This window comes from Trichoplusia ni, chromosome 14 (assembly GCF_003590095.1).
Source record: "Trichoplusia ni isolate ovarian cell line Hi5 chromosome 14, tn1, whole genome shotgun sequence".
NCBI lineage: Eukaryota > Metazoa > Arthropoda > Insecta > Lepidoptera > Noctuidae > Trichoplusia > Trichoplusia ni.
In genome coordinates, this window is record NC_039491.1 from 6,067,540 (window position 1) to 6,093,753 (window position 26,214).

Below are 26,214 nucleotides of genomic sequence, written 5' to 3' on the forward strand. Positions count from 1 at the left end.
AGTTCAAACAAATAAAACGTGGAGACGAAATTATTCTAGGAATTCTATTTCTAGGAATTAGACTTAAGTTTTTGATAGACGGGGAATTATTTGTTGAAATAACATGAATTTTACTTACTTATTGCGTCACCTAAATTTATAGTAAATGAAAATGGTTTTCTTTGAGTAAACAGACTTATCTTGGTAGCTTTGTCCTTACGGCCTGTGTACTTTTATAAACGCATTTAAATTTAAAAGTTATTTCATAATGACGTTATTGCGGAAATCGGATCAACATTAATAAATATATTATACGCTTCCTAATCATTTCTCAAGTAATTCCTGCATCAAAACAGCTTATAAAACAGGTCTTTCTTATTTGCATATCACAAGAGAAATGCTTTTCATTGTACCTTTGTTCGTCGTTACATACCACTGAATACAGGTGTTCTGGAAATTTCTTTTCCAGCGCAATGAACTAACAATGTGCAGAGGAGCCCAAAGCTTTGTGCTTAAGACAGATAGCTGTACCCACAGTTACTCGAAATATTCGTAAGGTCTATTATTTACAGTATTCAAGCAATAATGGATTGTATTAGGGTATGTTTATGTACAAGTTTCGTTTGATAAACAGATACTTTTTAGTAGAATTAGTAAGTTTTCGTTGATTTGGGATTTGGCGTGCACGTCAATGATACCGCCTAGTTTTGAGGTCACTAACTATTTATTTATGTGCTTAAAAGAGTTCCTTGTACAACGATACATTATCTGTATGTCAAAGCAAAGATCAAACTCAAAATTAAACATCTTTTTTCCCATTAGGATTCTAAATAACACTTTTTAAAAGTCAACATCGATATTGGATAGCAACTTAATATGTACACACTTCAAAACCTTTAAAATAAGAAGAGTTTATGCCTGTCAAAGTGTTCTTACATGTATGTTTTACACAGCATACAAAGCACTAATTTATATTAACTAAATAAAGCTGCAACGGTCTTCACTGAGTCACTAACAGCGAAGCTTCTTACATTTTAACACGTCACTCAGACAGGTGCAAAAAGGTAAAAGGACAAAAGAGGATAATAAGGGGGATTGAAGTGGGGGCCACAGAGAGAGTGTGCCCTATCGTCGTCACGACCGAGACTCGAGAGCCCTGTCGCCACTAGAAAGGCATACCTCAAGGCAATTGGCAATGCTTACAGCACGTTTATAGTTTGGGGCTTCACCAAATATTCGAGACGAAATTTTGATACCGATTTGTTCGGATTTTTAGACTGAAGATCCAATTTGTTTTTAAAACGATTGTGGTGTTGACGTGTATTACGTTATAATAACTTAAACTTTTTCAAACAAAAGTTAGTTTGTTTACAGTAAGACGAAGATACTAAATGAAAATTAAGAAAAAGGTGCCTTACAATTGAATTACGCTTAAAGTCTTGTAGAAAAATTGCAACGCATCTTTTTCGTGGTTTTGTTTTGTATCCGATTTGTTCTACGTAAAGAACGCAAAAAATTCTTAGTTTTTGTGAAACTATCAAGTCATTAGACAAAAACATGAAAGCGTGACAGACAGACAGACAGGGATTATAAGACTAAATAGTGATTTAAAGTTTATGCATATACAAATTGGTACAAAAACTGTTCAAATAACGAACTCTATAAATGTGTACATGTAGAAATCCTTAATTATTGTGGTCCCGGGTAAAGCTACTCGTAATTTCAAGAGGAAAGGCGCTAATATTATCGCGTCGGCAAGAACGCGGTTTGAAACTGCGAACACAGCAAAAGCGAAGCTCTAATATTTGTTTTTGAGCACGTAAAGCGAATAAAACTTTCAACTACATCTAATAAAGTTGTTTGTAAAACTTTATTATTACTTAAATATGCACCTGATTCGCCCTTTGATGGCTTATCATAATGATGCTAAGTACAACTTCCATTTATCTAAAACTTTATAGTGGTCTTACGATAGCATTTCTATACTTAAAACTATCAACGATTTGACACATTTTTCGGAATGCTCTAATAACAGTGCATACAATTTGTTGCAATTTTAATAACTGTAGTCTGCGGCTTTTGTATAAGATTAATATTTTATTTTTCGGTTAATAACATGTAGAAGTATTGATGATGATCGATTGCAGGCAAGCCAAAGCTTGATACTATTGGTACGTGTATGGGTGACCATCTATGTCGTAAAAAGTTTTAGAAGCCACGTGAAACAGTGGCTGACTGTTTTTTTTTATACATTTTTGACAGTCGAGTGGGTAAGCTAGAAAGTCTGACAATCAGCCATAAAAAAGGATTTCGTGTTGCTCTGGTAACTGGGTTGAGGAGGCCAGATAGGCGGATCTGGTCAGACTAGCAGGCGACAAAAACACCATTGGGATTGTTTTGATTTGTATGTTAAGGAATTTCGAAAAAAAATGAGCTTCGATTTTGTAACTTAACATTATTACGATAGCGACTCCTCGGTATGGATCACGAGCTTACTTCTCGAGCTTTATACATTTTTTGTATAGCACGCGTGAATCGAGCGTCTGCCTAATGAGGCGGGTTACGATACATTCATTTCTTCGCGCCAACTCTACTTCGTTAGTCAGCAATATGTAGACTAGGCGTAATGATACGCACAACTTCTGTTTACACAAAAAAAAATGAGTAAAGTTCTGGGTGTATACCGTATTTCTCATTTAAAGCAAATTTATTTAGAGACCTCAGTCTAAGTATAAAAATAACATGCATTTGACGTAACTGAATAACTGTCATTTTTTTGATATATTTTCCTAACTACCATTTACTTTTACATTCCTTATTTGTCAATCGATTTGACTGCATGTCTGGCATAAGTCACCATGCCAACTCCATTGAGCATGGCGAGTCGCGGGTTCGATTCTAGCGTAGGACAAGCATTTTTATTTTATTTTAGTGCGATAGTCGTTAGAAAGAAAAAGGAAACTTTCTAACCATTTCTTTATGGAAACCAACTTGTTGTGTCTATTCAACACACCTATATATTATTTCGCCCTTAATTACAAAGTAAATACAGTCACAACCTACTCGACATTTGTACTGCATTCACTAGTTACAGGCGATATTCTGTCTCTACCATTATGGGGGATTAATAACTTGAAAGAGCGAGATAATAATACACCATTCCTCCCTACCCGATTGCATCAGCGAACAACAACAATTGATGAAATAACAGCCCCGTGATACCAATACTAACAGGCGAAACTCGAAATATTGTAAAGCGCTTATTTTTGAATCGATTCATCAGTGCGATAACAGCGACGATCGTAAACGCTCAACCAAACTGCGATTGAGTACTTTAAAGTTATTGATAAATCACATTTTGGTGTAATAAAATAAAAGAATTACCTTTTACTGTATCACGCAAGTATTTTTTTTTACCGACAAATGCTTATAATTATAAAATGTTTTGATTGTAAAAAATAAAATTTATCGAACTATAATGATAATCGCATAATTCGACCTTCTATTTCCGCAGTTCAATGTATTTTTCTATGTCAGAAGAGAGAAAGGTTTTTTCACTTTTTCCTAGACCCTAGAAGCCCAATAAAATTAACGTAGATAGGTACATTATACAAGAAACACAAAAGCCTGGCGGCGCAAGACTATTCCTGCACTAATGAGTCCATCTACTTTAACTTCTGTCTTCAAAAGGCCACAACGCAAAAAAAATAGTCAATTAGTGTTCTACAAAACGTTCTTACTAATTAACTTGATCGACGCCTTTTATTCCAGAGTTCCTTTACATTTTTTACAGCGACTGCCATTGTTAGAATAAAACTAACGGATGGGAACCAGATTACGTTGAGTTCTAGATTTTTCTTTCACAAACATATTTTTTCGTTTCATTTCTTTGTTAGTTTTCTCACCTTTGTTAGTCTAAGTTGGGTGTGTATGTTTGTTAGATTAACTTAACAAATTATTTTTGAACATGGTTTTTCCCCTACTACATACGTTAGTGCAATTTCTATCATATGCCATTACTACAAACATTTATTGGTGTTACTTGATAGTAACTTTGTAAGCTCATAAACAATTTCTTTAATATAAATTCCGCTCTAAGTACCGGGTGTCAGATTCAAAGGATATAATGAACGTCGCTAAATCTTTTATATTTGCTCATAAGTCAAATATAGATAGCTTTCAAGTAATTTGCTATTGTATTCATCATCATCTGTTATTTTTAAGGCAATATAGGGCCTTCTACTACTATTTGAATACTATTGTAATTATTGACCCTGTGGAAGAGAGAGATGTTCTACGCTGGGTAGCGCGCTGTCACTTTTACAATTGCAATAACATCAGTTTAAGTTGTGGCAGTAGATCTACAGTATGTGCTAGTGTTTTATTTAACTTATCATATTTAAAATGTTGGAAAGATTATACCAGATATAGATACCAATCTATTTAAATCTTTTAAGGCTAAGTAAACTCGAGATTGTATAATTACCTCCATTTTATTCTATTAGCCTTTAAAGTAGAGCTCTTAGTAGACTTCCGTAAAAGTAGTAATAAGCTTGTAACTTTCAAATAGAAGCAAAGAGTCTTAATATTAACAAAAGAGTAAGTAATAGTCTTATCCAACCAATCTAATTCCAGTCTAATACCAACAAACCAGTTTCATAACCCCAATCAATATATTGCTATTGTTCCAATCGTTCCTAGAACAAATGGATGTTACTATTGGGAAACAAACCGTTCGATTCCGGGTCGGATCCGATCCCGCAATCCCACGGATTGTGGGCGAATTCAATTTTCTTCGCGTCGATAACTGAAACAATAACATTGCCCTCCGTTGGCAAGAAATTGTGACGTATTAAAAAATGTTTTGATAAACAATAGCATTGGATATGACACGTGGGAATACGTTTTGGTTATAATAGAGCTAGCTATGATATAATATGAGAATAATTCAACATTATCTTCTTTAGGAACTCATTCTGATAAGCAGAAATAAATGTTAAAATTTTATTCTAGTAATTGACTGTAGAATATATTCCCTATATACAAGCTATCCTACAAGGACATAAGCTTAACAAAGTTTTGTTTAAAAATAACGTTGTTGTATCCAAGTTTAGTCTCGAGTAACTTTTAATTGCTTCAAAGTCTGCTTGTAAGAATAATGCAGGTAAGGAATTAAATGACGGTTTTGTGTGTAGGTAGCCCTTGTAAATATTAATTAATCTTGTGTATTGATTCACCACCATAGGTATTACTATAAAATCTAAATTTTTTGTCATATATGACGTAATACAAACTTATTATTACTTACTACAAATGAATAGTCGCCTAAAATCTGCAACGGCTATTCCTAAATGGCTTCTAATATATTAATAAAGCAATTTAACTGTAGGTCTAACTCGGTTTAATTACTTTAAACGCTTCGAGAACGGTCAGTGGCCCAGTTTTAGGAGTTCTGGGCCAGTATTTTGTTAGTTGGTTACAGTAGTTAATGATAGCGGAAACTCTATCACGTTACCTTGCCAGTAGGTACTATGAGAACATACATAAATTACAAAAGTTCCTGGTTATTGCGTTACAAACGCAAAGTAAGTAAAATATTGTTGTTTTAGAAGAATTTAGGGGTTTTGTTATGGCTTTTGTAATGTATGAGCAACGATGCGGAGCTTTTAAGTTGTTATTTGATAGACTGAAGTTCTATAGATTTTTTTATAAAAAATACATATTTGCTCTTCTCGTAATATTATCAATTCTGTTGAAAATAAAACTCTTTCAAAACTAATAATCAAAGTCTTAAATATGGTAGTAGCAGGACGTAGTTCAATAACTACTCATATAAAAGCTACTCTCCTGAAAGAATTACATTGCCAAAACTATTTGGTGTTTAGGTAGGTCTCTAACATAAACTAGTTGCGTCGGTACTCTCACAAAGTTAGTGAAACTTTTAATAGTGTTCATGTCTCCGGAGTGCCTGTGAGACGCGCTGTCGATGTACATTAATGTACAGGTTATCTAGTGACTTGTGTCATGTAAGATATTGAAGTATATAAACTCCTTCGAACATGTAGGTAGCAAGGCGTCGCGCCAATATAAAAATAAATATTGTTTGGGCCGAAGTAGGCACGATAAAGCGATACTCATTTGTTTTTGTATCTAGTGTTGTAATGGGTAAGTTAAATCTATTAAATGTGGAGGAAGAGACCTGAAAAAAGTCTCTTCCTGGATATAGTCAATGTCTACCTGATTCTACGTTACCTAAAAACTTTAGAAAAACTATAATCCTGCATAGAATTTATTCTAGTCTTTCTGTGCTCTTGTCTCAAATTGTGAGGTATCAGGGGCATTGGTTTTTCTTTCCTGTAATATCTACATCATAGCTCGCGGCCTGATTCTACTATCCACGCCCGGGAGGGCCCATGAGACTTCGTATCCTTAAATTTCCGATGAAAACAAAGAATCCGTGAATATAGGTCCGCGAGAGCGAGCGAATGGAAATTTCACATCCCTAATTTCCCAGGTGTATACCCACCGAGAGTCTATTCGTCAGCGATATCAAAAATCGAATATTTCAAAAGCTGCAAGTATCAAGTGTATAGGTGGAAGATCGTTTAAGTACTTTACTAACAGAGGTTTATATATGTAAGGAATATGCCGTGGCTCACCTGCATATCTATATATATAAAAATCAATGCCACTTTTCGTTGTAATTCCATAACTCAAGAACGGGCTCACCTATCCAAACCAAATGCTTAGGATTTGGTCGGCATATTTAGTAGATGGTTTATGTGAAGTTTGCACAAAATCGGTCGAGCGGTTCCTCATTTGTCACATTTTTTGTAATAAATGAATTCAATAGAAACTTTTTTCACAGAAACTTTTTTGAAGTTTTGTTGACAGGACAAGCACGTTGTTATGTCATTCATGCCGTCAATTCATTTTGGACGTGGTTTGATTAAATCATATTATCAGCGATAAATTTCTTTTCACATAATTGCATTTGCAGTGCATTCATACAAACGGTGAGTCCTGAATTTATGTATACTTTTCTAAGTTGCCGTATATGATTTCACATGGCATCATATGCGACAGCTTCTTGGGAATTTGTTTTTTTTTTGTTCTAATTTTTTTTTTCGATTTTTAAGCGAAAACATATGTGCATACGGGAAAAATGCCACCAGCCAGACGAGCAAATATAGGTCGGCGAACGCGTAATGCAAATGATGTGGCATTACTAAGACGATCACAGACTGCAGATGAACGCGCACAAGCTAATGCATCGCAGCGTGAACGTAATGCACGCAATAGATTTGTTAACCCAGTACCTGTACTGAATCTTGCACGGCCATCACGAATACGTCGTGCTGTTTTGGCTGAAATGATGCGTGCTGCTTTTAATTACAACAGTCAGATTGATTATAGTATGTATGGATACATTGGAATGATGGACGCAATATGTCCACATTGTGATCAAAAACATGTATATGATACAATCATGCAAGCCGTTTCCAATAATGCAGGTGGATTATATTTTTTGGATGCACCTGGTGGCACAGGTAAAACGTTCGTTATATCATTGATTTTAGCGACTATTCGATCAGATCAGAAAATTGCACTAGCACTTGCATCTTCGGGAATTGCTGCTACATTATTAGAAGGTGGTCGGACCGCACACTCTGCATTAAAATTGCCATTGAATGTACAGGTGATTGAAACTCCAACTTGCAATATATCGAGAAATTCTGCTATGGCAAAAGTTCTGCGATTAACGTCAATTATTTTATGGGATGAGTGTACAATGGCGAATAAAAAATCACTAGAAGCATTCAATCGAACAATGCAAGATTTACGTGGTAATCAACAGCTTTTTGGTGGTGCTTTGATATTACTTTCAGGGGATTTTCGTCAAACATTGCCTGTCATTCCTCGATCAACTCCTGCTGATGAAATAAATGCCTGCTTGAAGTCATCAGTTCTTTGGAGATATCTACAAAAATTGACACTAAACATTAATATGCGTGTTCACCTACAAAATGATCCAGCTGCCCATGAGTTCTCAAAACAATTGTTAGAAATTGGTGACGGCAAAATACAAATCGACAGAACCAACGGATTGATCGCTGTACCGAACAATTTTTGTACAATTGCGCAATCGATAGATGAATTGATTGAATGTGTTTTTCCGAATATTGTTCAGAATTACAGAAATCATGATTGGTTGACAGAACGCGCCATTTTAGCACCGAAAAACATTCATGTCAATGCAATTAATTTTCAAATTCAAGCGAAACTGCCAGGCGTAGTCACGAAATATAAATCAATTGACAGTGTTATGAATCAAGATGAGGCAATGAATTATCCAATTGAATTTTTAAATTCATTGGAGCCGGCTGGTATGCCACCGCATTGCTTGAATCTGAAAGTTGGTTCTTCGATTATATTATTGCGAAATATTAATCCACCAAAACTGTGTAACGGAACCAGATTGGCAGTGAAAAAGTTATTGCCAAATTTGATTGAAGCTACGATCTTAACTGGTAAATCAAAAGGAGAAGTTGTTTTGATACCGCGTATACCTATGATTCCAACTGATATGCCTTTTGAGTTCAAACGTTTACAATATTCTGTGCGTTTATCATTTGCGATGTCCATCAACAAGGCCCAAGGTCAAACACTTCACGTTTGTGGTGTGAATTTGGAGGAACATTGTTTTTCACATGGCCAGTTATATGTTGCCTGTTCCAGAGTCGGTACCCCCAGCCGTTTGTTTATTTATGCTCAAAATGGAAAAACAAAAAATATTGTTTATCCAAATGTTTTGGATTAAGTGTGTTGTAAATAGCTAGCAATTGATTTCGATTTTAAATAAAATATTTTTATGATTAAATAAATGAATTTGATGTTCCGATTTGTTTATTTTATTTCACTTTATACGTAGCGAAGCACGTACCGGGCCGCTAGTTATATATGTAAGTACCTAAAACTAAGTGGTTAGATGTTTGTAGGTAACAACTTTGTCACTTAAAGTGTCCTATGTTCATTACATAATTGGTAACATATGAAAGGATATTATCAACAGATATTATGTTTGGAGCATATTTCGAATCGGTGCGTGTATCCACTACATTGATACCTATATAATTATAGACACCTACTCTGCGGTAGGGCTTAACCAACATGTCTAATTAGAGACAGATACGACAATAATTAAAACCGCAAAGCAAAGTCGAAACTCATTATAGTGAGATCGTCTAGTAGGTACATAAAATTCACTAATTGCGAGCGACAGCTAAACTAAAGCGCTTTTCTGATTGCCGCTCCGTCTCGCCGCCGCTAGTGGTGCTCGAGACGCTGAATTCGTCACCTGTTGAAAATAATTAGTCAAAAAAAAATCAGTAATAAAACAAAAATGCAGGTGCTGCATAATGCTCAACATCTAGCTTTCTGTGCTAACCACTCGACGCTAGAACTCGAAATTTGCAGACGAATATTTCGGTGGGAGTTTTTCAACGCAAAATATTCGAACGAGCGTGTTCACTCGTCTGACGAAATCATAAGTGGAAAACAAACCTCTATGCAATCGACGCAATTTAAGTACGTACCCTCCTATGCATGTAGGCTCGTTAGGTATGATGTCCATTTATTATGTCACGACATTTTGGTTATAAAGTAATGGACTAGCATCTATTCAGTGTCCAAATAGAATCTAAAGCATTAAATTAATATCAGTTGTGTTAGTTTTCATTTTCAGGTAGGTGCTTAAAGACTTGTTATGAGATTATTTAGAAGTAACATAGAAGATTAATTCACATAATAACAACATAAAATTATGTATAATGTATAAAATGTAATTTCATAATAATGTTATTATGAAATTTTATGACGGCCTAATAATTTACTATAAAAATATTATTTCAAATTTATATTCTTATTAAATTCTAATATAAATAGCCAGAAACTTAAATTCTAATGCACTTATTATAAAGTAATACCAGAGCTTAGCACCGAGCATTGGTCACCGCAACGAACATATTATTGAACTGAAATCCCCCAAGAATTATTGTAATCAACTTGGTTTAAATATATAAGAAAAATGCATTAAATTGATCAAAATAATTCGTTTTCGTTTCGTTTTGTTTATCCTATGACGGATGACAAGCGCCCGATGCCGAGCACGAGTCGATTGTTATGTCAGATTGACATTACTCGTATGTAAACATATTGATCGGTTGTGTCTTTACCACATTTTTATTTATGTAAAACTTACTACGGTTTAACACAACAAAATGGATCAAGAAACTGCTAAAAAACTGTTGGTCGAAGCTGGCACATTCGTATTCCTTGGAGTGCCTCAAGAAACGCAGTTTGGCATCGACATGCAATGTTGGAATACAGATGAAGACTTTCGCGGAATTAAAATGATTCCACCTGGGTTGCATTATATTCATTATTCTGGTGTAAGCAAAGGTACTGGAGATGTATCACCGAGGTATGTATCCAACCTTGTTTTAATTAATCGAACGGCGTAATCGTGAATGTTCCAATAAAATGCTTATAATTTTGAAACAAATATGATTATTATACTCACATCAAAGTAAAAAAATTGACAAATTGTTAACTTGAGAGATTACTTTAGTGTTAGACGAATTTGCAGTATTTCTTGTTATCACGTTCTTAAAATAACTAATGGCCATCACTATTTTTAATATAATTCACATCTTCAGGTCTGGCTTCATGCACTTTTTCCACAAAAAAGAGTTTTTAGTTAAAATGTGGGACAAAACAACAGAAGACATAAGTAAGGAAGAAATAACAGATGAAAGTGTTGAGCGACTAAAAGAAAACCTGTTTAATATAGACAGACATCTTGGACCTTACCCTTATGAGCAGTGGCAAAAGTGGAAGTTACTAACATCCCAAATAACAGGTAATTTAAAAGCCCTAACTGCTACTACTTGTTACTTACCTAATTTAAACCAAAAGTTATGGTACTTTAAGTGTACAAAAATACTTTCACCAAAAAATATATTGTTATCATTCATAATGTAGAAATCACATCAGCTTTTCTAGAAGGGTAAATACAAAATTGGTATATGCAGAAACCAGTATCCCATTTGATTTTTCTTTGAATATTTCAGCTGAATTAGCAAGAAAACTATCACCGGAAAATGGTATGATTAGATCCTCAGTAGAACTTTTATCAATGACTGATGACGAGAGACCTAGAGGAATAAAATCTTCAGGGTCCAATGAAAATCAAGATGCTGCAAACAAATCTACAGATAAAGATATGGCTGAAGAAAAGGAAGAGTCTTCTGCAGGGCAATCAGATGCTAAGAGGGTGAGGAGAGTAACACGAGAAGAAAGAGAAAATGCTATGTTACCAGACTTGAAACCTGCTCCAGGTATATACCATAATATTTTTTCCAGTAACTTACTGAGTGACATTAACTAAACTACAAAGGGTTTCTCTTTTGAGGCATAACAAGGTATATCAGTATCAGTGCCCACCATAGTAATCATTTATTTGTTGTCAATCATTTGTTACATTACATTGTATTTATTTTACATAAATAGCTCAGTAAAATGTGATGCATCTGCCTGAGAAGTATTTGTTACAGTAAACCATTGTATGTTATTTTTAATTACAGGAATGTCAATGAGATTTACTGAGATACCACGCGATAAATTTCCAACGGGTGCAACACCAGAAGAGATTACAAAACATTATTTGGACCAATCTTATAGTTTAGAACTGATGATTGCACAACATGATGAGTAAGTTACCTTGTAAATGATAACGTAATAATGCCGTTTAATTTTTTGGGCTTTTAAAATAAGTATACTTGTCTTTACTTTCAGGCCCCTTCATATAATTGGCGAACTACAATTTGCCTACTTATGTTTTTTGATTGGACATTCCTTAGATGCATTTGAGCATTGGAAGAACTTAGTTATTCTAATGTGCTCCTGTGATGATGCTATTCACAAATACCGCAGCGTATTCTTTCATTTCATTAGAACAATCGAAGTACAAATCGACGAAATGCCTGAAGATTTCTTAGCTGACATTGTTATGAACAAAAACCTAGTTTACAAAAAACTTAGAGAATTTTTCCGCACGGCGTGTGTAAGTAAAGTTGATGGTCGACTTCTTACAATGATTGAAAGATTTAAAGACAATTTAACAGATAAACTGCAATGGGATTTCACTGGCTTAGATACTGATGAAGAAGATGAAAGGCCAGTTGTAGTACAATTAGATGAAACAGCATAGAATTAAACAATTTTCATTAAGTAATCGATTTCTATTGAAATACCTGACTGAGATATAAAACTAGTAGGTAAAAGTTATTATATTCTCATATTTTTGGACATGTCTACAATAAAAATCAAGTTACTGTAACTGGATGTTTGCTAAAATATCTCAGTCTTCAATCTTCAGTCAATCTTGTAATGAAAACATTGGATTGACTAAAATAAACTTCGTAAGTACCAAACTAATGACTTTTTCTTTCTACTCTATTCATCTAGAACTTGTATAAAGTATATGTGTTGGTACATATAGAATGATATCTGTACTATTGTATAAAATAGTGATTTATTTAAATCGAACAAATAGGGTATGTATTTTTAACTATTTTATTAAATTTATTTTTGAGTGTTAAATAAGTAATAACTTCAATAGAAGCCTAAATTAATGGTAATTTTGAACTTTCGATTCAGGTGATGTATGTATCATACAGTGAATATATATAAATGTTTTTAATGAAACTGCAAGATTGGGTATAAATAATAGTCCTAAATTAATAAAATATTAACCCAAAACTGCGAGATTGTCCCGTTAAAAAAAGGGTTCTAAATTGTAAGTAAAATTTAATGTAAGTTAATACATCAATTCTAAAGCGGATATGGGTTTTAAAATATAGAACCATCAATGTAATGCGAAATCATCATTGTAAGTAATAAACAGTACCTACACCATTATTATTTTATTATTAAAAAGTTTGAATGCTTAAAGAACCCTTTAAGTTGCAATAAATACTTTAGTGCATGTCATCAAACGGTGTTATGGCCTAACATTTAAATAGATTGTAAAGCTGATATGATAAAATAGAGTTTGGTTTGATGCAAGTTATCCCTATGTATTTACATAATAAAAAATAAAATGAGTATTGGTGACAAATTGTTTATTAACATACTTAGTACTTATTACATAAACAAGATAATCACAATGGGTAAAATACTTATTTATGAAGAATATACAAAGACCTTACAACTAAGTAAGTGTGGAGTCATAAATTAAAACTAAAATTCACTTATTTCTTCTTAAATGACTTCTTTGTTTGTTTCTGATGTTGTTTTTCAAACTTCGGTTTCTTTGTAGGAGGTGCAGGTTCTAAAATGATAAAATCAGATGAAGACAAAATTGATTTCCTTTAAAGGCCAAATTCCTGTGAAGTTTAAATAGGTAAGCTAGCAGGGAGTAAAACATTAAGTTTTACTTGTGATACCAACAGAGCACAGTAGTAGCAATTCCAATAAAATTCGTTTATCATGTTCTCTTAGAGAACATCATATCTCTATATCATATCATACTCTAATATCTAAATACTTAGTATTTTTTTTCATACTATGCTTTCCTAGCAAAGCTACAAAAACAAGATTTGGGTAATTATAATTTTGATAACTATGTTGGACGCATTGCTAGCATTTTAAGAATCTATTGTTATACTTACTCGGTGTAGCTTTCCTTTTCAATTCTATTCCTTGAAGCTGGTTTTGAATCTGTACTTTCTTCTGTGGCTTTTGAACTTGCACATTTTGGGGTTTCTTATTAGGTTTAACAGGAGCAAGCATTACTTTCTTTTGCATTTTCGGTAGAATTATTTGCCTTTCAGGGGCTTGTTCTTCTTCACTAAAAAATAAAACATTGAGTTTAGGGCAGATCTTTAAAACTAGAGTACCAAGATTTCAGACAAATAGCCAAACAACTAGCTTGGTTGGACGGAATATGCTAGGTAGATGATTTAGTGGAGGTGGGCAGGTCACAGAACAATCTTGGCTTATTATATTCATTGATCAGTTTATTACTGTATGATTGGATAGCAATGACTACCAAGCTTCTAAAAGTCCACACAAACATTAACAACCAACCATGGACAAAAAGCAACTATGGCTTATCTGAAAATATTTATATTTTAATTTCACATTGTATATCATGCAACAAATTTGGTCATATCTCTAGGGCTGATTGAAAATAGACAAAGAAAAAAAGATACATTGTGGTATATCTCACACATTTGTACCTCTCAAAAATAGTATTTTAAACAGTTTTATTCTTACCCTTCACTAGAATCATCAGTAGCATCATCATCACTCTCGTCATTTAATTCCTTCTCAAATGCGTCTGAGTCAAACCCATCATCACTGCCTGAAACAGATTCTGCTATTTCTATAAACTCTTCTGTAAAAACAGATCCTCGTCTAGCTTTTTTGCCTTGAGGTTTTATAGTTTCAGCTTTTGCCTTTTCAGGTGCAGGTCCAGGCTTTTTAGTTTCAGCTTTTGCTTTTTCACGTGCAGGTTCGGGCTTTTTAATTTCAGCTTTTGCTTTTGCAGGTGCAGGTTCAGGCCTTTTAGTTTCTGCTTTTCCCTTTTTAGGTCCAAGTGTGGTGGGTTCATCCTGTAATCAAAGAAGGTAAATGTTGAAATCATTTGTTACATGATTATAGTGGTTATGCAATGACCCTCTAATTAATGTATGAAAATACTAGTTGTACTATTTACTTCAAAAGAAGCAAAAGCTAAGCTTTGTGGTATTGAAAGCAATACCGTACTGCAGGTAATATTGTATTGCAAACCAGTTTCTGCTAAATATTGCAATAAATAAAAGAAAAAGAGGATTTGTTTACCTTAGGCTTCACATTTTCTACCTCAAACTCCTGAACCTTTCCTTTCTTGCCCTTAGTCTTGGATGGTTTTTCTTCAGATACTTCTTTTTCTTCTTTGACAGTTTTATTTACCAGTCCTTCTGGGACATCAACAGGTGTGAAAAAGTCATAATTTATTCCCAATTTACTCAGCCTTTTCTTTGTTTTTGTTAGGCTAAAAAGAGAGGACACAAAATTTAATTTCACCTCAAATTAGCGAGCAATTAGCTTAGTATTAAGTAATAAGCTAAAAATGATGGGTTATTGGTTAATAAGATATATCTTTTAGTTTGTCACACTTACTTTGACAATAGTTGTCTAGCCTTCTGGAGATCTCCCTTCTCATCTTTATCAGTATTTATAATCTAAAAAATTTACATTTAAAATTAAATTACAAGTCATATTTTCTCTTCATAATCATAAGCCTTACATTCTTGTAATGATTACAATAGTACCTATTTCTTATTTTGTAAAAATTAATAAATTACCTTTTTCATTTTCAATCTAGCTTGACTGCTAGGATTATTCACAGCATTCCAGTGCTTCCTAAATGCCTTTAGCTTTTGTTTTTCTGGGGGGATGTATTCGGCTGTAAAAGATAAATTAAAAGAGCCATATAACACATATTTAAAAAGATACCCCACTCTGTACAAGTAGCACCCAACAACAGTATAACTATTACCTTTGATCAACCTTTTCCCCATAAGATAGTTGTTCATAGTTTCAGCAACAATTTGACCAACCGCTGGTTCCTTGAACTCCACAAAAGCACATCCTTTAGAGTTGCCAGTTCGCTTTGATTTTATAACCCTGGCATTGGTAACAACTCCAAATTGCTTGAAGTATTGTGTCATTTGATGCTATAATATAAGAAAAAATAATTAATATGTAGACAAGTATTTCAAAGAATAGCTAAGTTATTCGGCTCACTACTACACTAATAATAGCAATTAACTTTTCGGTTTCTTACATCAATTTTGATTAATTAACGTTTTTACTCTTTTGAACTAAATGAAACAGATCATTGCACATAAATAAAACAGTAAATTGTATGTACACATTAAATGTTTTTATTTCATGATTATTGTGAAAACATAATTTCACAACAGTAATATTTACTAACCTCGTAAAACCCATGTGGAATATGTGACAAATAGACAAGACCCCTTTCCTTGCGTTTTTTGTGTTGAACTGGACTACCATTTAATTTCATACTAAAAGTTTTTTGTGGCAGTTCAACCTTCTCTTCCTTCTTCGGAACCTCTGGCTTTCCTTCATTTTTCTAAATAAAAACATGGTAAGTTATAACCTCAAAATAATGCCGGATACTTATAAAAGCAGAACTATTACAAACCTTAATGAGCTTTTTTATTCCTTTGATAGATTTAACAAACTTCTTTTGCTTTTTCGAATCTAAAGCTACAATTTCCTCCATTTTATTAGATAACTTATGTTGCTAAAGAATAGCAAAACATGTATTTTACACGAAATAGCAAAAACTCACACGATCGATCAGTGAGACAGTGACAATGACACTAATGACAGAGATCGACATGCGCATCTTGTATGCGCATCGAGCAGTGATGTGATGAAAAGACAGAGAAAAGATTGCCTGTTATGTAAATATTTAAAGTTGTATTATCGATTAAACATACATTAGACAAAAGTATCGTTTGGAAGATAAGAAAAAATATTTTATATTCTAGCGTTCCATTAAAAACGAAAAATATTTCATATTTTAAAATCGAGTAAAAAAGTAAATAATTTCGAATAAAATAAATTCAAGTATAACTACAAACTTAAAAAAAATAACATGAATAATCAGAGAATGAAACAAAACTATTACCTACTGTAACTACTAAAATGAAATAAAAAATATTCTTAGGGTGTAGTTACACTTTATTACAAAACTTTCTAAATGATCCGTTATTAAATTTTTACCTTTCCTTATTATAGCGGTGGTATTTCAATTTTTCATCACTAATCTGCTCTAAAATTATCGCTTCTATTCTATGATTAAATTATGCAAGGTCATGTTATTGATTTTACAGGTGCACGAGATACGAGAAACGAATGACAGGGCCAAACTATAATATTATCTGTACCTATTTTTGAGTTTGACAACCTACAATAATTAATCACACTCACAGTAGATTTGGGTAATGCTGTGTTAGCTGTGTATTAGATCATTTACGTATATATTTTTGATAAATATAATCGATTTTAACTGAAGTGAAATATAATACTTTCGTAAACTCACTATCTACAGTTTTTCTTACGAATTATGCGTATTTGATCATCTAAAATGTCGCTTGTTACCGGCACTCTCAATCAGTACATACAATTTGTTGAGCGTATGTTTAGGACCTCTCAAGGGAACATACTTGCTCGCTTGTTAAGTCTAAGAGATGATCATGTTGCCAATAGAAACCTGCTGTCGAGTGACATTGCTACCCTTGTTGAAGGGAATTGTGTCGCTCCATTGGATGAAATAATCATCAGTCATCTCTTGTGCGTTAAAGTAAGTACCGTTCTTCAAAAAAAAATATGCAACATACAGGCATTATTTTTTTTACATATTATTTAATGTACTTAATCATGCAGATTTTAGAAGGTCATAGCTTACTTATCTTTTATTTTGTTTTAGTCACTGTATATGAAAGACTTCATAGATGCCTATGCCCATCAAAGTGCTTGTGTGGGCTCGGTAGTGCGGCTACTGCAGGCGCAGAAGGAGGTCAACTGGGGTTTGCCGCTCATGTATACAGTCTGCTTGGATCTCAGGCTTGTAGCTCAGAAAGCTGAAGCTCGCACACGTAAGTAATAGTTGCTTTTATTATGTTTAGATTAATAAAAATCAATTTATTCAGTCAACTAAGTTAGAGTAACAATAATTCACAAATCTATAAAAAAAATCAAATAATCATGTCTTTGTATGAAGTCCAAACAACTCCATACTATAATGCCTCTTAAATCTGTTTTGTCAAGTTTACAGAGGAGTCCTGTAATGGACCTGTAATGGATAACTAGGACCTCTATTTATCATTTAAGTATGGGAACCGTTAACGGAAAAGCCTAAAAACAATTACTAACTCTGGTTGAATTCATACATGGAAAATTTCTTTACACAAATCCACATGTTGCTCTAAAAAGAACAACATTTTGTGAATTATTGATCTTTCACCTTAAATGTTAGCAGTTGCTATCTCAAACTTAGATGTATTTATTATAAAAGGTGGATTGCTTGTGCAAGTGCTTTTTAAATACAACATTTTGTTCTTATTTTTCTTTGAAATGCTTAACTTCCATCATTATTATTAGTAATTGTTGATATAATGGCAGCAGTAATACCCATTATCTTTCAACTGCCAAGCTATCTCAGATAGTGTTCTGTTTTTACAAACGGAACCCTATTACCGAACTTTTACAAAGCATGACATGTCAACAGCTTCATTTTAAGTCACATTGATCTGGAAATTATGATTTAATCTGAAGAGAAGGAAAGTATTTTTTGACAATGATGTTAAGTATTTTCTACTACTTCACAGTGGTAATGTATTGTATCTAATAGTTGTAATGTATTTTGTCTAAATAAAGTGGTAGTCTGTGGGGAAAGTAAATGTGGGATAGGGTTGTCATTAAAATTTCTAATTTAGTTTGAGTATTTTATCAATATGTTTTCTAAGGCTTCTTGGTACACAAATATTTGGGGTCGGACGTTTGTGTCGCCACGTGAACAACCAGGAAAAACTCTTACGAAACTGTTTTGATTTGCAATGTCGCAAGACTTTAAGGCAACGTGACCTTTTTGCTTTATGTTATTTTTCTTATTCTTACTTCTTTGAACTCTAGGAACAAACACGTTTTTATTTTCTATAGTTTTAAAAAAAACATGCTTTCCTAAAAATGTGTTTGTGTTGTTTTGCAGCCCAAAGTAATGGAAAAATTCTTGAAAAGGCAGCAGAGTGTCTGCTCGCCTGCTTCAGGGTGTGCGCCGCAGACAATCGCTCATCAGATGCTGATACGAAAAGATTGGGAATGTTGAACCTAGTCAACCAACTACTCAAAGTATACTTTAGAATCAATAAGCTTCATTTATGCAAACCATTGATAAGAGCCATTGACTCTTCACCGTTCAAAGATCAGTTTCCATTAGCTCAACAAATTACGTACAGATATTTCGTCGGACGAAAGGCTATGTTCGATTCTGACTATCGCTCTGCTGATGAATATCTGGCATTTGCATTCCAAAATTGCCACCGAAATAGTTTAAGGAACAAGCGACTGATTCTGACTTACTTGGTGCCTGTTAAAATGCTTCTGGGTTTTATGCCGGCTAAACATTTGCTACAGAAATATGATCTGCTACAATTTTGGGATCTCGTTTCTGCAGTGAAAAATGGAGATCTCCGAGGTATTGACAAAGTGATGGAAGAACACGAAAACTTCTTCATTAGGGCTGGTATATACTTAATTGTTGAAAAGTTGAAGATCACTGCCTATAGGAATCTGTTCAGGAAAGTGTATTTAGCAGAAAATACACATCAGATTGATATTGCTTGTTTCCAAGCTGCTTTAAAGGTAATGGGACAAGATGACGTGGATTCCGATGAAACTCAATGTATTGTGGCCAATTTGATCTTCGATGGCAAAATTAAGGGGTACATTTCGTACCAACACAAAAAAGTTGTGGTGAGCAAGCAGAATGCTTTTCCACCGTTATCAAGTCTTTATTAGTTTAGCGCAGGCCCTAGCGAGATGGAGCAAGATGATTCCGAATAAGCGGTTTAAAATATACAAAACAAGGACGAAGAGTACTCGCACTGGGTAAAAAACATTCAAAGCAGTATTTTTGCAGCCAATCAATTTTTCGGCTCAATGTGTCCACTACTCAATTCATAAACGACACTTTTTCGATGTTGATGTTGTCACGATTTATTATACTTACCAAAATTACAATTTGATATGCACCAATTTGCAACATAAAAATATGAATGTTAGTGCTGTTTCTGACGTTGTTTTAAAACTGTTTAAACGTAGATATTCGGAATTACGTAGTCGTAATAAAACTTAATGTTACGATTTTCTCCACTTGTTGTTTATTAGGGCCTACATTAGTTGTAAACTAATGAAAATTAGTTTTTAAGAAAATTGTATTTTTGCTAATCTGAACGAACGAAACAGGGTAAGTCTGTCGTCGGACTTTTGATAAAAGAAGTGCCAGTGAAAGTTAAATTAAGAAATCGGTTTGGGTGGGTGTAAGCCGGGAATTAGCATTATGTGATGTTATCATCATTTTAGCTGACGTCTAACGTAGCTTTTGTATGGTTTATGCTCCCAACCACGTTGTTATGGACTTACTTCAGATAGCATATGAGGAATCTGATTGGGCTTGCTACTCCAGGCAGTATAATCAGTGCATTATTGGACTCTGAATTTGAAAGAGATTTTGTGTATTGCATATTAAATATTGTGTACTCTACTCTTGCATTTATTCATGTAATATTATTGAATGTCATATTACTGAAAATAGTGTTAACAGGATGCATAATGCGAACACTAGGTGTTGCCTGTTCATAATTTTATTAGTTTTATGCATATTTATTGTAGTAGTAATTATGTGAAGATAATGCTGTAGTGCTGAAATGAAATTTAGTCAATCTGTATTACAAACAATTTATCCGTAATATGTGTAACCAAAGTATGTACTTTATATTTATTTGCTATCCTTAGTAGTACAGACCCTTCACCAATTAGCGCTTGATTTATAATCTTGGTTTGTCAGATTGAAGAAACGATTGTGAAATAAAAACTCAAGGACATGAAAACATTTTTTATTAAATCCACAATATATTTCAAAGAATAATATAAATATAATAAATTTTGCTAACTCTAACATAGCATTACTGACAATGCTGAATATGTGTTTGTCTTAGATTAAACATGTTTTTTTTTTCTGTAATTTTAAATAGAATGTTATGTTTCTAACGTTTTAATACAGTTATACCAATAGCAGGAATTTGGTATGCGATTGAATAGTTAAAGTTGTATGCAATGTGCAATTTTGTGTCATTTCTCTTTAGCTAACTACAACAAAAGAGAAAAAAAGATATACAGTCTCATTATTTTCACGAACGTGATATCACTTTATGATTACGTTTTTGATTTGATAATAATTTCACGATACTCTACTCATGACCTTCTACTACGTTTTATATTTAGATATATATGTATTAAAATTCTGAACGAAATCAATCAGAAAATAAAATTGATGCTCTTGACGCTCTTGTACTCAAAGTCCAAATGGATCGTGCTAATCGACAGTTATGACAAGAATTGAGCTTAACATGGCATGTGTTTTGGATGTAATTTTTAATTAATGATTTCGTTTGTTTTTGGCTTTATTTCATGAACTTTGTTTTATTTAAGAATCGTATATTTTCAGATATGTTTTTTGTAGTGATATGCTTAGGATAGTTGTTTGGCGATGATTTCCTTTAAGCTCGTTTTTCTATGTTAACACAAAATTGCACATTTAATTAACCCTTTACACCGCCATGGACGTGAGTAGAAAAAAATCCTGACTATCATTTTTGGAGTGTATTCATCAGAATACGAGACCAGAGAACGAAATGATGCCAAACTTTTCACAAAATGTTTAGTATCATTGGGGAGTGTGAAGGGTCGAAGGACTCGTTGAGAGTGAGTTACTATATCTCATTCACATAGGTAGTTTGTGCGTAAATGGCGGTCAAAGGGTTAAGAACGTTTGGTAGAAAAATATGAGGGATTATACTAACTACTAAATATATTTCAATATTATCTTACATTTAGCACTTACGTTTTATCTACGTTATTAAACAAAGCTAAATAAGAATGTCTTACACGCAAAGCTAACGATCAATTTTACCTTTACACAGGTTTTATAATCAAATTGATGTTTTACATTATGATACTGTAATAAGTCTCTTGCGGTATACAATAAAGGACTTTCGATTATTTCGAAAAAACTTCAATTATAAATCTGTGTCAATCTAATTCGCCAAAAATTGCAAGACTTAGTTACCTGTGCATTATTTTAAACATTGCTGAAAACATTTGTGTAATATGGCATTACCTATAAGGTAGGATAAACCAATAAAATTGACACAGACTCCACCTAGTCTTTTAGACTGAATTTTCAAATGAAAATGTTGGCATCATCGTCATCAGTTGGTCTACGCACTAGGCCTCCTATATTACAAGACATTAAATGACCATTATTACCTAGTACATTCTGGGGGCCTACAATCACCTTGTAAAGGAAGACGTCACAATCGTGGGAAAGAGATAGAGATACTACTCTACGTCGTGTAGTGCCCTCTCGCTTCCACAGCTGCAACAAGCAACTTTGGATGGCAGTAGGCCCCCTGGTTAACTTTTAGTTAGCCTTATAGAGATTAAAATGTAGGGGTTGGATTCACATAAAGTTACTTACATTCAACATAAATACTCGCCTACCTTACAATTATGTAGCTAATAATATCTACTAATTTAAACAATAGTAATTTATATGGATAAGAGATCAAACAAGTAGTTGATTAATTTGCTTCAGGTAATAATGTATTGATTATTTTATGTATACTTTAGAAAAGTTGAATAGAATATGGAAGAATAGTAAGTATGAGATATAACAAAGAAATACTTCTAGACTAATAGATAAGTTATAGATACCATATTATTTTATAACTCCTCAGATATGACAGAAAATGTTACTTATACTCATGTTGTATACACATACTTCATTTAATAAGTTTTAACACTGTCTATAAACCAAAAGTGCCTGGAGACTGTAGTGCCAAATGCCAATTTAGTATTGAATAACGTATGCCATATCTTTGGAGTTACATATACACACATATCTATAAATTTACTTTCTCGCTGGAAAATCCAATGGACGTAGCGATTGTCCTTTTAGAAGCTCGTCCTTGTAAACTAAAAGCAGAGCTCGGGACATGCTCTGTGGAGATCCGCTGGCGTCGTAGTATTGCCCCATAAGACTAGAAAATTATTTATTATCATAAATAACTGTTACAAAATATTACCTGTTGAGTTCTCATGCGCTTTCCCAACGTGCATGCTTGTCTTTAATTTGTTTTGACAATATATGCCGTAGTGTTGTGAATAGATAAATATTAGTTCCAAAATATTAACTGTTCCGTATTTCGTTTTGATTTGTTGTTTGGGCAATTAAATTTTCATTTTAATAGTTATCGTTTATTTAGTTTGGGTTCCGAAATGGACAATCGCCTCGTGTTCGTGATTCCTTAACTTTAGTGATCTTATGCGTTATTAATAAAATATTAACATTTCATATAGATTTATTTCTCTTAAATTTTTGTTAGGTAGTTTAACTGATTCAATTGTTGCAATTGAAACTTTCGTTACGGACTTCGTTTTTTGTGTTGTCTCTACATTTTTATTCTAAAGTAAATGGGTAAAATGTTTGCCTATTAGCGGGGTTGGCGGCGATGGCGTCACGCGGCTGCAGCAGCTCCGGATGGTCGGTAATGGTGTCCGTGAGCGCCGCAATCATTAAATCTAAAAAGATATAAAAATGAGAGGACACGTGACATTTTTGCAATTTCTTTTTTAATGGCACTATGATTTCGACTTCTTTCTAAGTTCTTATGAATGCTTCCTTAACGAAAATTGCAGTTTAGTGTTCATGACAACATGTAGATAAGTTGAAGATCCGCATGCAAGGTCATACTCCTCAGCAGGTAATTATGACATTTTCTGCGTGGTGATGTCTAATAAGTTTCATCTCTTAATATTGATTGATTTTTATTAACTTCCAAGAATTGAATATTCTTCACAATCCTATTGTTTCACAACCATTACTTACCCAGTACTTTCTTCTCAATAGTGCGCGACAGTTGTCCCCTCTCGGCTTGCATTTCTAGGAAGGCCATGAATCGCCGCGTGGCCGCGCGTGCTGAGGCTGGATCTCGAGACAGGGACTGAGAGAACATCATCTGGAAATAATAATGCCATTAAAAAAAAGTCCGTAAATGTTAATGTGCGAATCATGCCGTTTTCCACAGCACACTCAAAGCAAATCTGCTACGCCGTAGCGTAATGTAGCCGGGTGTCTACGATTTTAACGTAGCGCATTACACATCAGAAAACACGCGGTACGAACCAATCAAATTTTATTTTTAGATCCTTTTAATGATACTATACATGATAATAATAGCGTTATTTATAAAATAGGAATAATATAATTAGGTACCTTAGCCAGTTGGTAAATTATTTCTTCAAGAGTGTATTCATTGTACGGTACATTAGTTGGCTTAAGTTTCTCCATCATCTCTTCATATTCCTCGTCTACAAATGACTGGCCATCACGATCGTAGTCTTGGGCACCTAGAACCAAGATAATAATATAATAATTTAGTTAATATTTACTAATCTATCTTGGTTTTTAAATTATATTGTCTGTATATATCGGTCAACGCTTTTGGGAATTAGAATTAGATTTACAGAAGGCATTCTTATTACTTTGTTAGTCTACGGAAAGTTTAAAAAACCTATTCCCACTTAGGTGCTCTTAAGAATACCAGATTGCGTTCTGACGTCAATGCTACGCCGCCTACGCTGACGTAGCTAATAACCAATGCGCAACACGTCCACTGGGTTTAAAATTTAGCCATTCATGAGACGTGTTTTGTCCTTATTTGAGGATGGAACAAAAACTTCACGACTTTTCGTATGAGAAAGATGTGTTTTTTTTTACTTTCTTTTTAGATGATTACGACCCCATTAAAAGTTTCTTAACTGCGTTAACGAATATGAAAAAGACAAATTCCCCTTGTTTTTGCAAGAATGACCAAAATACTTCGAAAGAATTAACGAATCAGTTATTTGATATCAACTTTTCATGATAGCAGCACCCTTTACTTTGAGTTCTTGACTGGATTGTTGCTAATCTGGATGCGAGCAAGATGCCTCGCTTTCACGACTACAACAATATTTCTTTAGGAGTTGCATAGTACAGGCACTGCAGGTATTCAGAGATATAGACGGGATAACTTACTAAGGACGTTGGCCTGGAACATAGGATCGTAGGTCCTCTTGACGGGCTCCTGACGCAGGTCGCTGGATACTGGCAGCATTGGTACAGGGGATAGGTTGTTGCTAAGGTCCCAGTTTTTAGCGGCAATCGTGCGGATGATGTCGGGACTGTTACCGAAGGGGAAGGACTGGAGAGCTGGGCTGCGGTACTGATAATCCTGGAAAGTTAATATATGAAAAATGAATATGGTATCTAGAAGACAATTGTTTCAATAGATTACTAAAATTAACGCTTCTTGTGTTGTGTTGATCTGGATCTGGATTAATATCTTAGTGTTAAACTAGAGTGAAAAGTAACTAACTGTTCCAATCAACAAAATAACTTATATTCTGCTCAACCCGAATCACCTACATTACTCATATCAGAAATAAAATTGGACGAAACAAGTTAAAAATAAACATTAGTTACAAATAAACGACTTTTTAGAAGCAAAAGTTTGTCGACATTTATAAAACACTAGGCAGGTACGCAATTTTCTTTTAAAACTTTATCCCATTACGCGGTGGAAGGTTGAGTGACATTTAATTACAGCTGAAGCTTTGGTTGAAGTGCCTTTCATTCCGTCCACACGCGAGTTGAGTCCAAATTAATTTAAATGCATGTAGCTATCACTATTTAACATGCGCAAATGATTTTCATTATAATGAATTAAAATGAGGTTTACGTAACATATGTTTTTATTTTTTGATAAATCAGAGTTACCCGGTGTAGCTACACATTATCTTTATTCTTATTAATCTTTATAGTAAGGCACCTATAATACAATACAACAGTTCAAACTTGTTGTATTGAGTCTTCGTTAACAGGCCACGTGAACGGCACTTACTATACGGAACCAATTCAAATCACGTGCAAATCGAATTTAGGCAATTCAATCAAATTCGAAACTTAGTATCGCTTCGACACGGGACTATTCTGCTACCGCTAGTCGCGGCAGAAAAATAAAAATCTTTCTTTAAATACAATTCAATTTGATAAAGAACAGGCGGCATAGTGTATGAATAAATCAAATTATGCCATGACTTTAGTATTGGCTAATATTAAAATACCAAAATGTAAAGTGAATAAGCTTGTATTTTTAGGTAAAGATCATAGTACCTATTATTTAATCTAAAATCTAAAAGTCTTAAACATTTTTTAATAAAAGTTTTAATTTTAATTCAGATTTCTCTACTCAAACTGGCTACAGTATT

The 26,214-nt window shown here is 33.7% G+C and overlaps 5 protein-coding genes across 5 annotated transcripts in view; 3 read left to right on the plus strand and 2 right to left on the minus strand.

Moving 5' to 3' along the window:
- The first annotated feature begins 6,890 nt into the window (after window positions 1-6,890).
- Window positions 6,891-8,810, plus strand: LOC113500702 (ATP-dependent DNA helicase pif1-like). Its single transcript, XM_026881578.1, has 2 exons — window positions 6,891-6,995; window positions 7,119-8,810. Exon 2 carries the CDS (start codon window positions 7,145-7,147, stop codon window positions 8,798-8,800), a length of 1,656 nt encoding a protein of 551 aa, XP_026737379.1. The 5' UTR covers window positions 6,891-6,995; window positions 7,119-7,144; the 3' UTR covers window positions 8,801-8,810.
- A 1,355-nt stretch (window positions 8,811-10,165) lies between these two features.
- On the plus strand, window positions 10,166-12,960 carry LOC113500531 (protein AAR2 homolog). The gene is made up of 5 exons (XM_026881361.1): window positions 10,166-10,462; window positions 10,698-10,900; window positions 11,112-11,378; window positions 11,625-11,751; window positions 11,836-12,960. Exons 1-5 carry the CDS (start codon window positions 10,260-10,262, stop codon window positions 12,248-12,250), a joined length of 1,215 nt encoding a protein of 404 aa, XP_026737162.1. The 5' UTR covers window positions 10,166-10,259; the 3' UTR covers window positions 12,251-12,960.
- A 186-nt stretch (window positions 12,961-13,146) lies between these two features.
- LOC113500530 (MKI67 FHA domain-interacting nucleolar phosphoprotein) lies at window positions 13,147-16,448 on the minus strand. Its single transcript, XM_026881360.1, has 9 exons — window positions 16,259-16,448; window positions 16,028-16,186; window positions 15,587-15,764; window positions 15,393-15,493; window positions 15,208-15,269; window positions 14,887-15,079; window positions 14,320-14,657; window positions 13,713-13,891; window positions 13,147-13,372 (listed from the first exon to the last, which is right to left on the minus strand). Exons 1-9 carry the CDS (start codon window positions 16,337-16,339, stop codon window positions 13,293-13,295), a joined length of 1,371 nt encoding a protein of 456 aa, XP_026737161.1. The 5' UTR covers window positions 16,340-16,448; the 3' UTR covers window positions 13,147-13,292.
- Window positions 16,449-17,018: 570 nt separating this feature from the next.
- Window positions 17,019-20,732, plus strand: LOC113500554 (PCI domain-containing protein 2 homolog). The gene is made up of 3 exons (XM_026881387.1): window positions 17,019-17,425; window positions 17,552-17,720; window positions 18,833-20,732. The coding sequence occupies exons 1-3, from the start codon at window positions 17,210-17,212 to the stop codon at window positions 19,639-19,641; spliced, it is 1,194 nt and encodes a 397-aa protein (XP_026737188.1). The 5' UTR covers window positions 17,019-17,209; the 3' UTR covers window positions 19,642-20,732.
- LOC113500552 overlaps window positions 20,723-26,214 on the minus strand; it is an 82,634-nt gene continuing 77,142 nt past the window's right edge. The window contains exons 10-14 of the mRNA XM_026881383.1: window positions 24,983-25,178; window positions 24,179-24,312; window positions 23,792-23,921; window positions 23,394-23,484; window positions 20,723-22,943 (exon numbers count right to left, since the gene is read on the minus strand). Coding sequence (XP_026737184.1) covers window positions 22,814-22,943; window positions 23,394-23,484; window positions 23,792-23,921; window positions 24,179-24,312; window positions 24,983-25,178 — 681 coding nt within the window. The 3' untranslated portion in view covers window positions 20,723-22,813. The remainder of the gene's footprint in view (window positions 22,944-23,393; window positions 23,485-23,791; window positions 23,922-24,178; window positions 24,313-24,982; window positions 25,179-26,214) is intronic.

Bases quoted from the DNA above. Each gene is read 5' to 3' on its own strand.
- LOC113500702 (XM_026881578.1), top strand. From the start codon at position 7,145: ATGCCACCAGCCAGACGAGCAAATATAGGTCGGCGAACGCGTAATGCA.
- LOC113500531 (XM_026881361.1), top strand. From the start codon at position 10,260: ATGGATCAAGAAACTGCTAAAAAACTGTTGGTCGAAGCTGGCACATTC. The intron at 10,901-11,111 runs GTAATTTAAAAG...TGAATATTTCAG, and splicing joins ACTAACATCCCAAATAACAG to CTGAATTAGCAAGAAAACTA. The intron at 11,379-11,624 runs GTATATACCATA...TTTTAATTACAG, and splicing joins AGACTTGAAACCTGCTCCAG to GAATGTCAATGAGATTTACT.
- LOC113500530 (XM_026881360.1), bottom strand. From the start codon at position 16,339: ATGGAGGAAATTGTAGCTTTAGATTCGAAAAAGCAAAAGAAGTTTGTT. The intron at 16,187-16,258 runs GTTTGTAATAGT...GTTTTTATTTAG, and splicing joins GAATAAAAAAGCTCATTAAG to AAAAATGAAGGAAAGCCAGA. The intron at 13,892-14,319 runs GTAAGAATAAAA...TTTATTTTTTAG, and splicing joins ACTGATGATTCTAGTGAAGG to TGAAGAAGAACAAGCCCCTG.
- LOC113500554 (XM_026881387.1), top strand. From the start codon at position 17,210: ATGTCGCTTGTTACCGGCACTCTCAATCAGTACATACAATTTGTTGAG. The intron at 17,426-17,551 runs GTAAGTACCGTT...ATTTTGTTTTAG, and splicing joins GTCATCTCTTGTGCGTTAAA to TCACTGTATATGAAAGACTT. The intron at 17,721-18,832 runs GTAAGTAATAGT...GTTGTTTTGCAG, and splicing joins GAAAGCTGAAGCTCGCACAC to CCCAAAGTAATGGAAAAATT.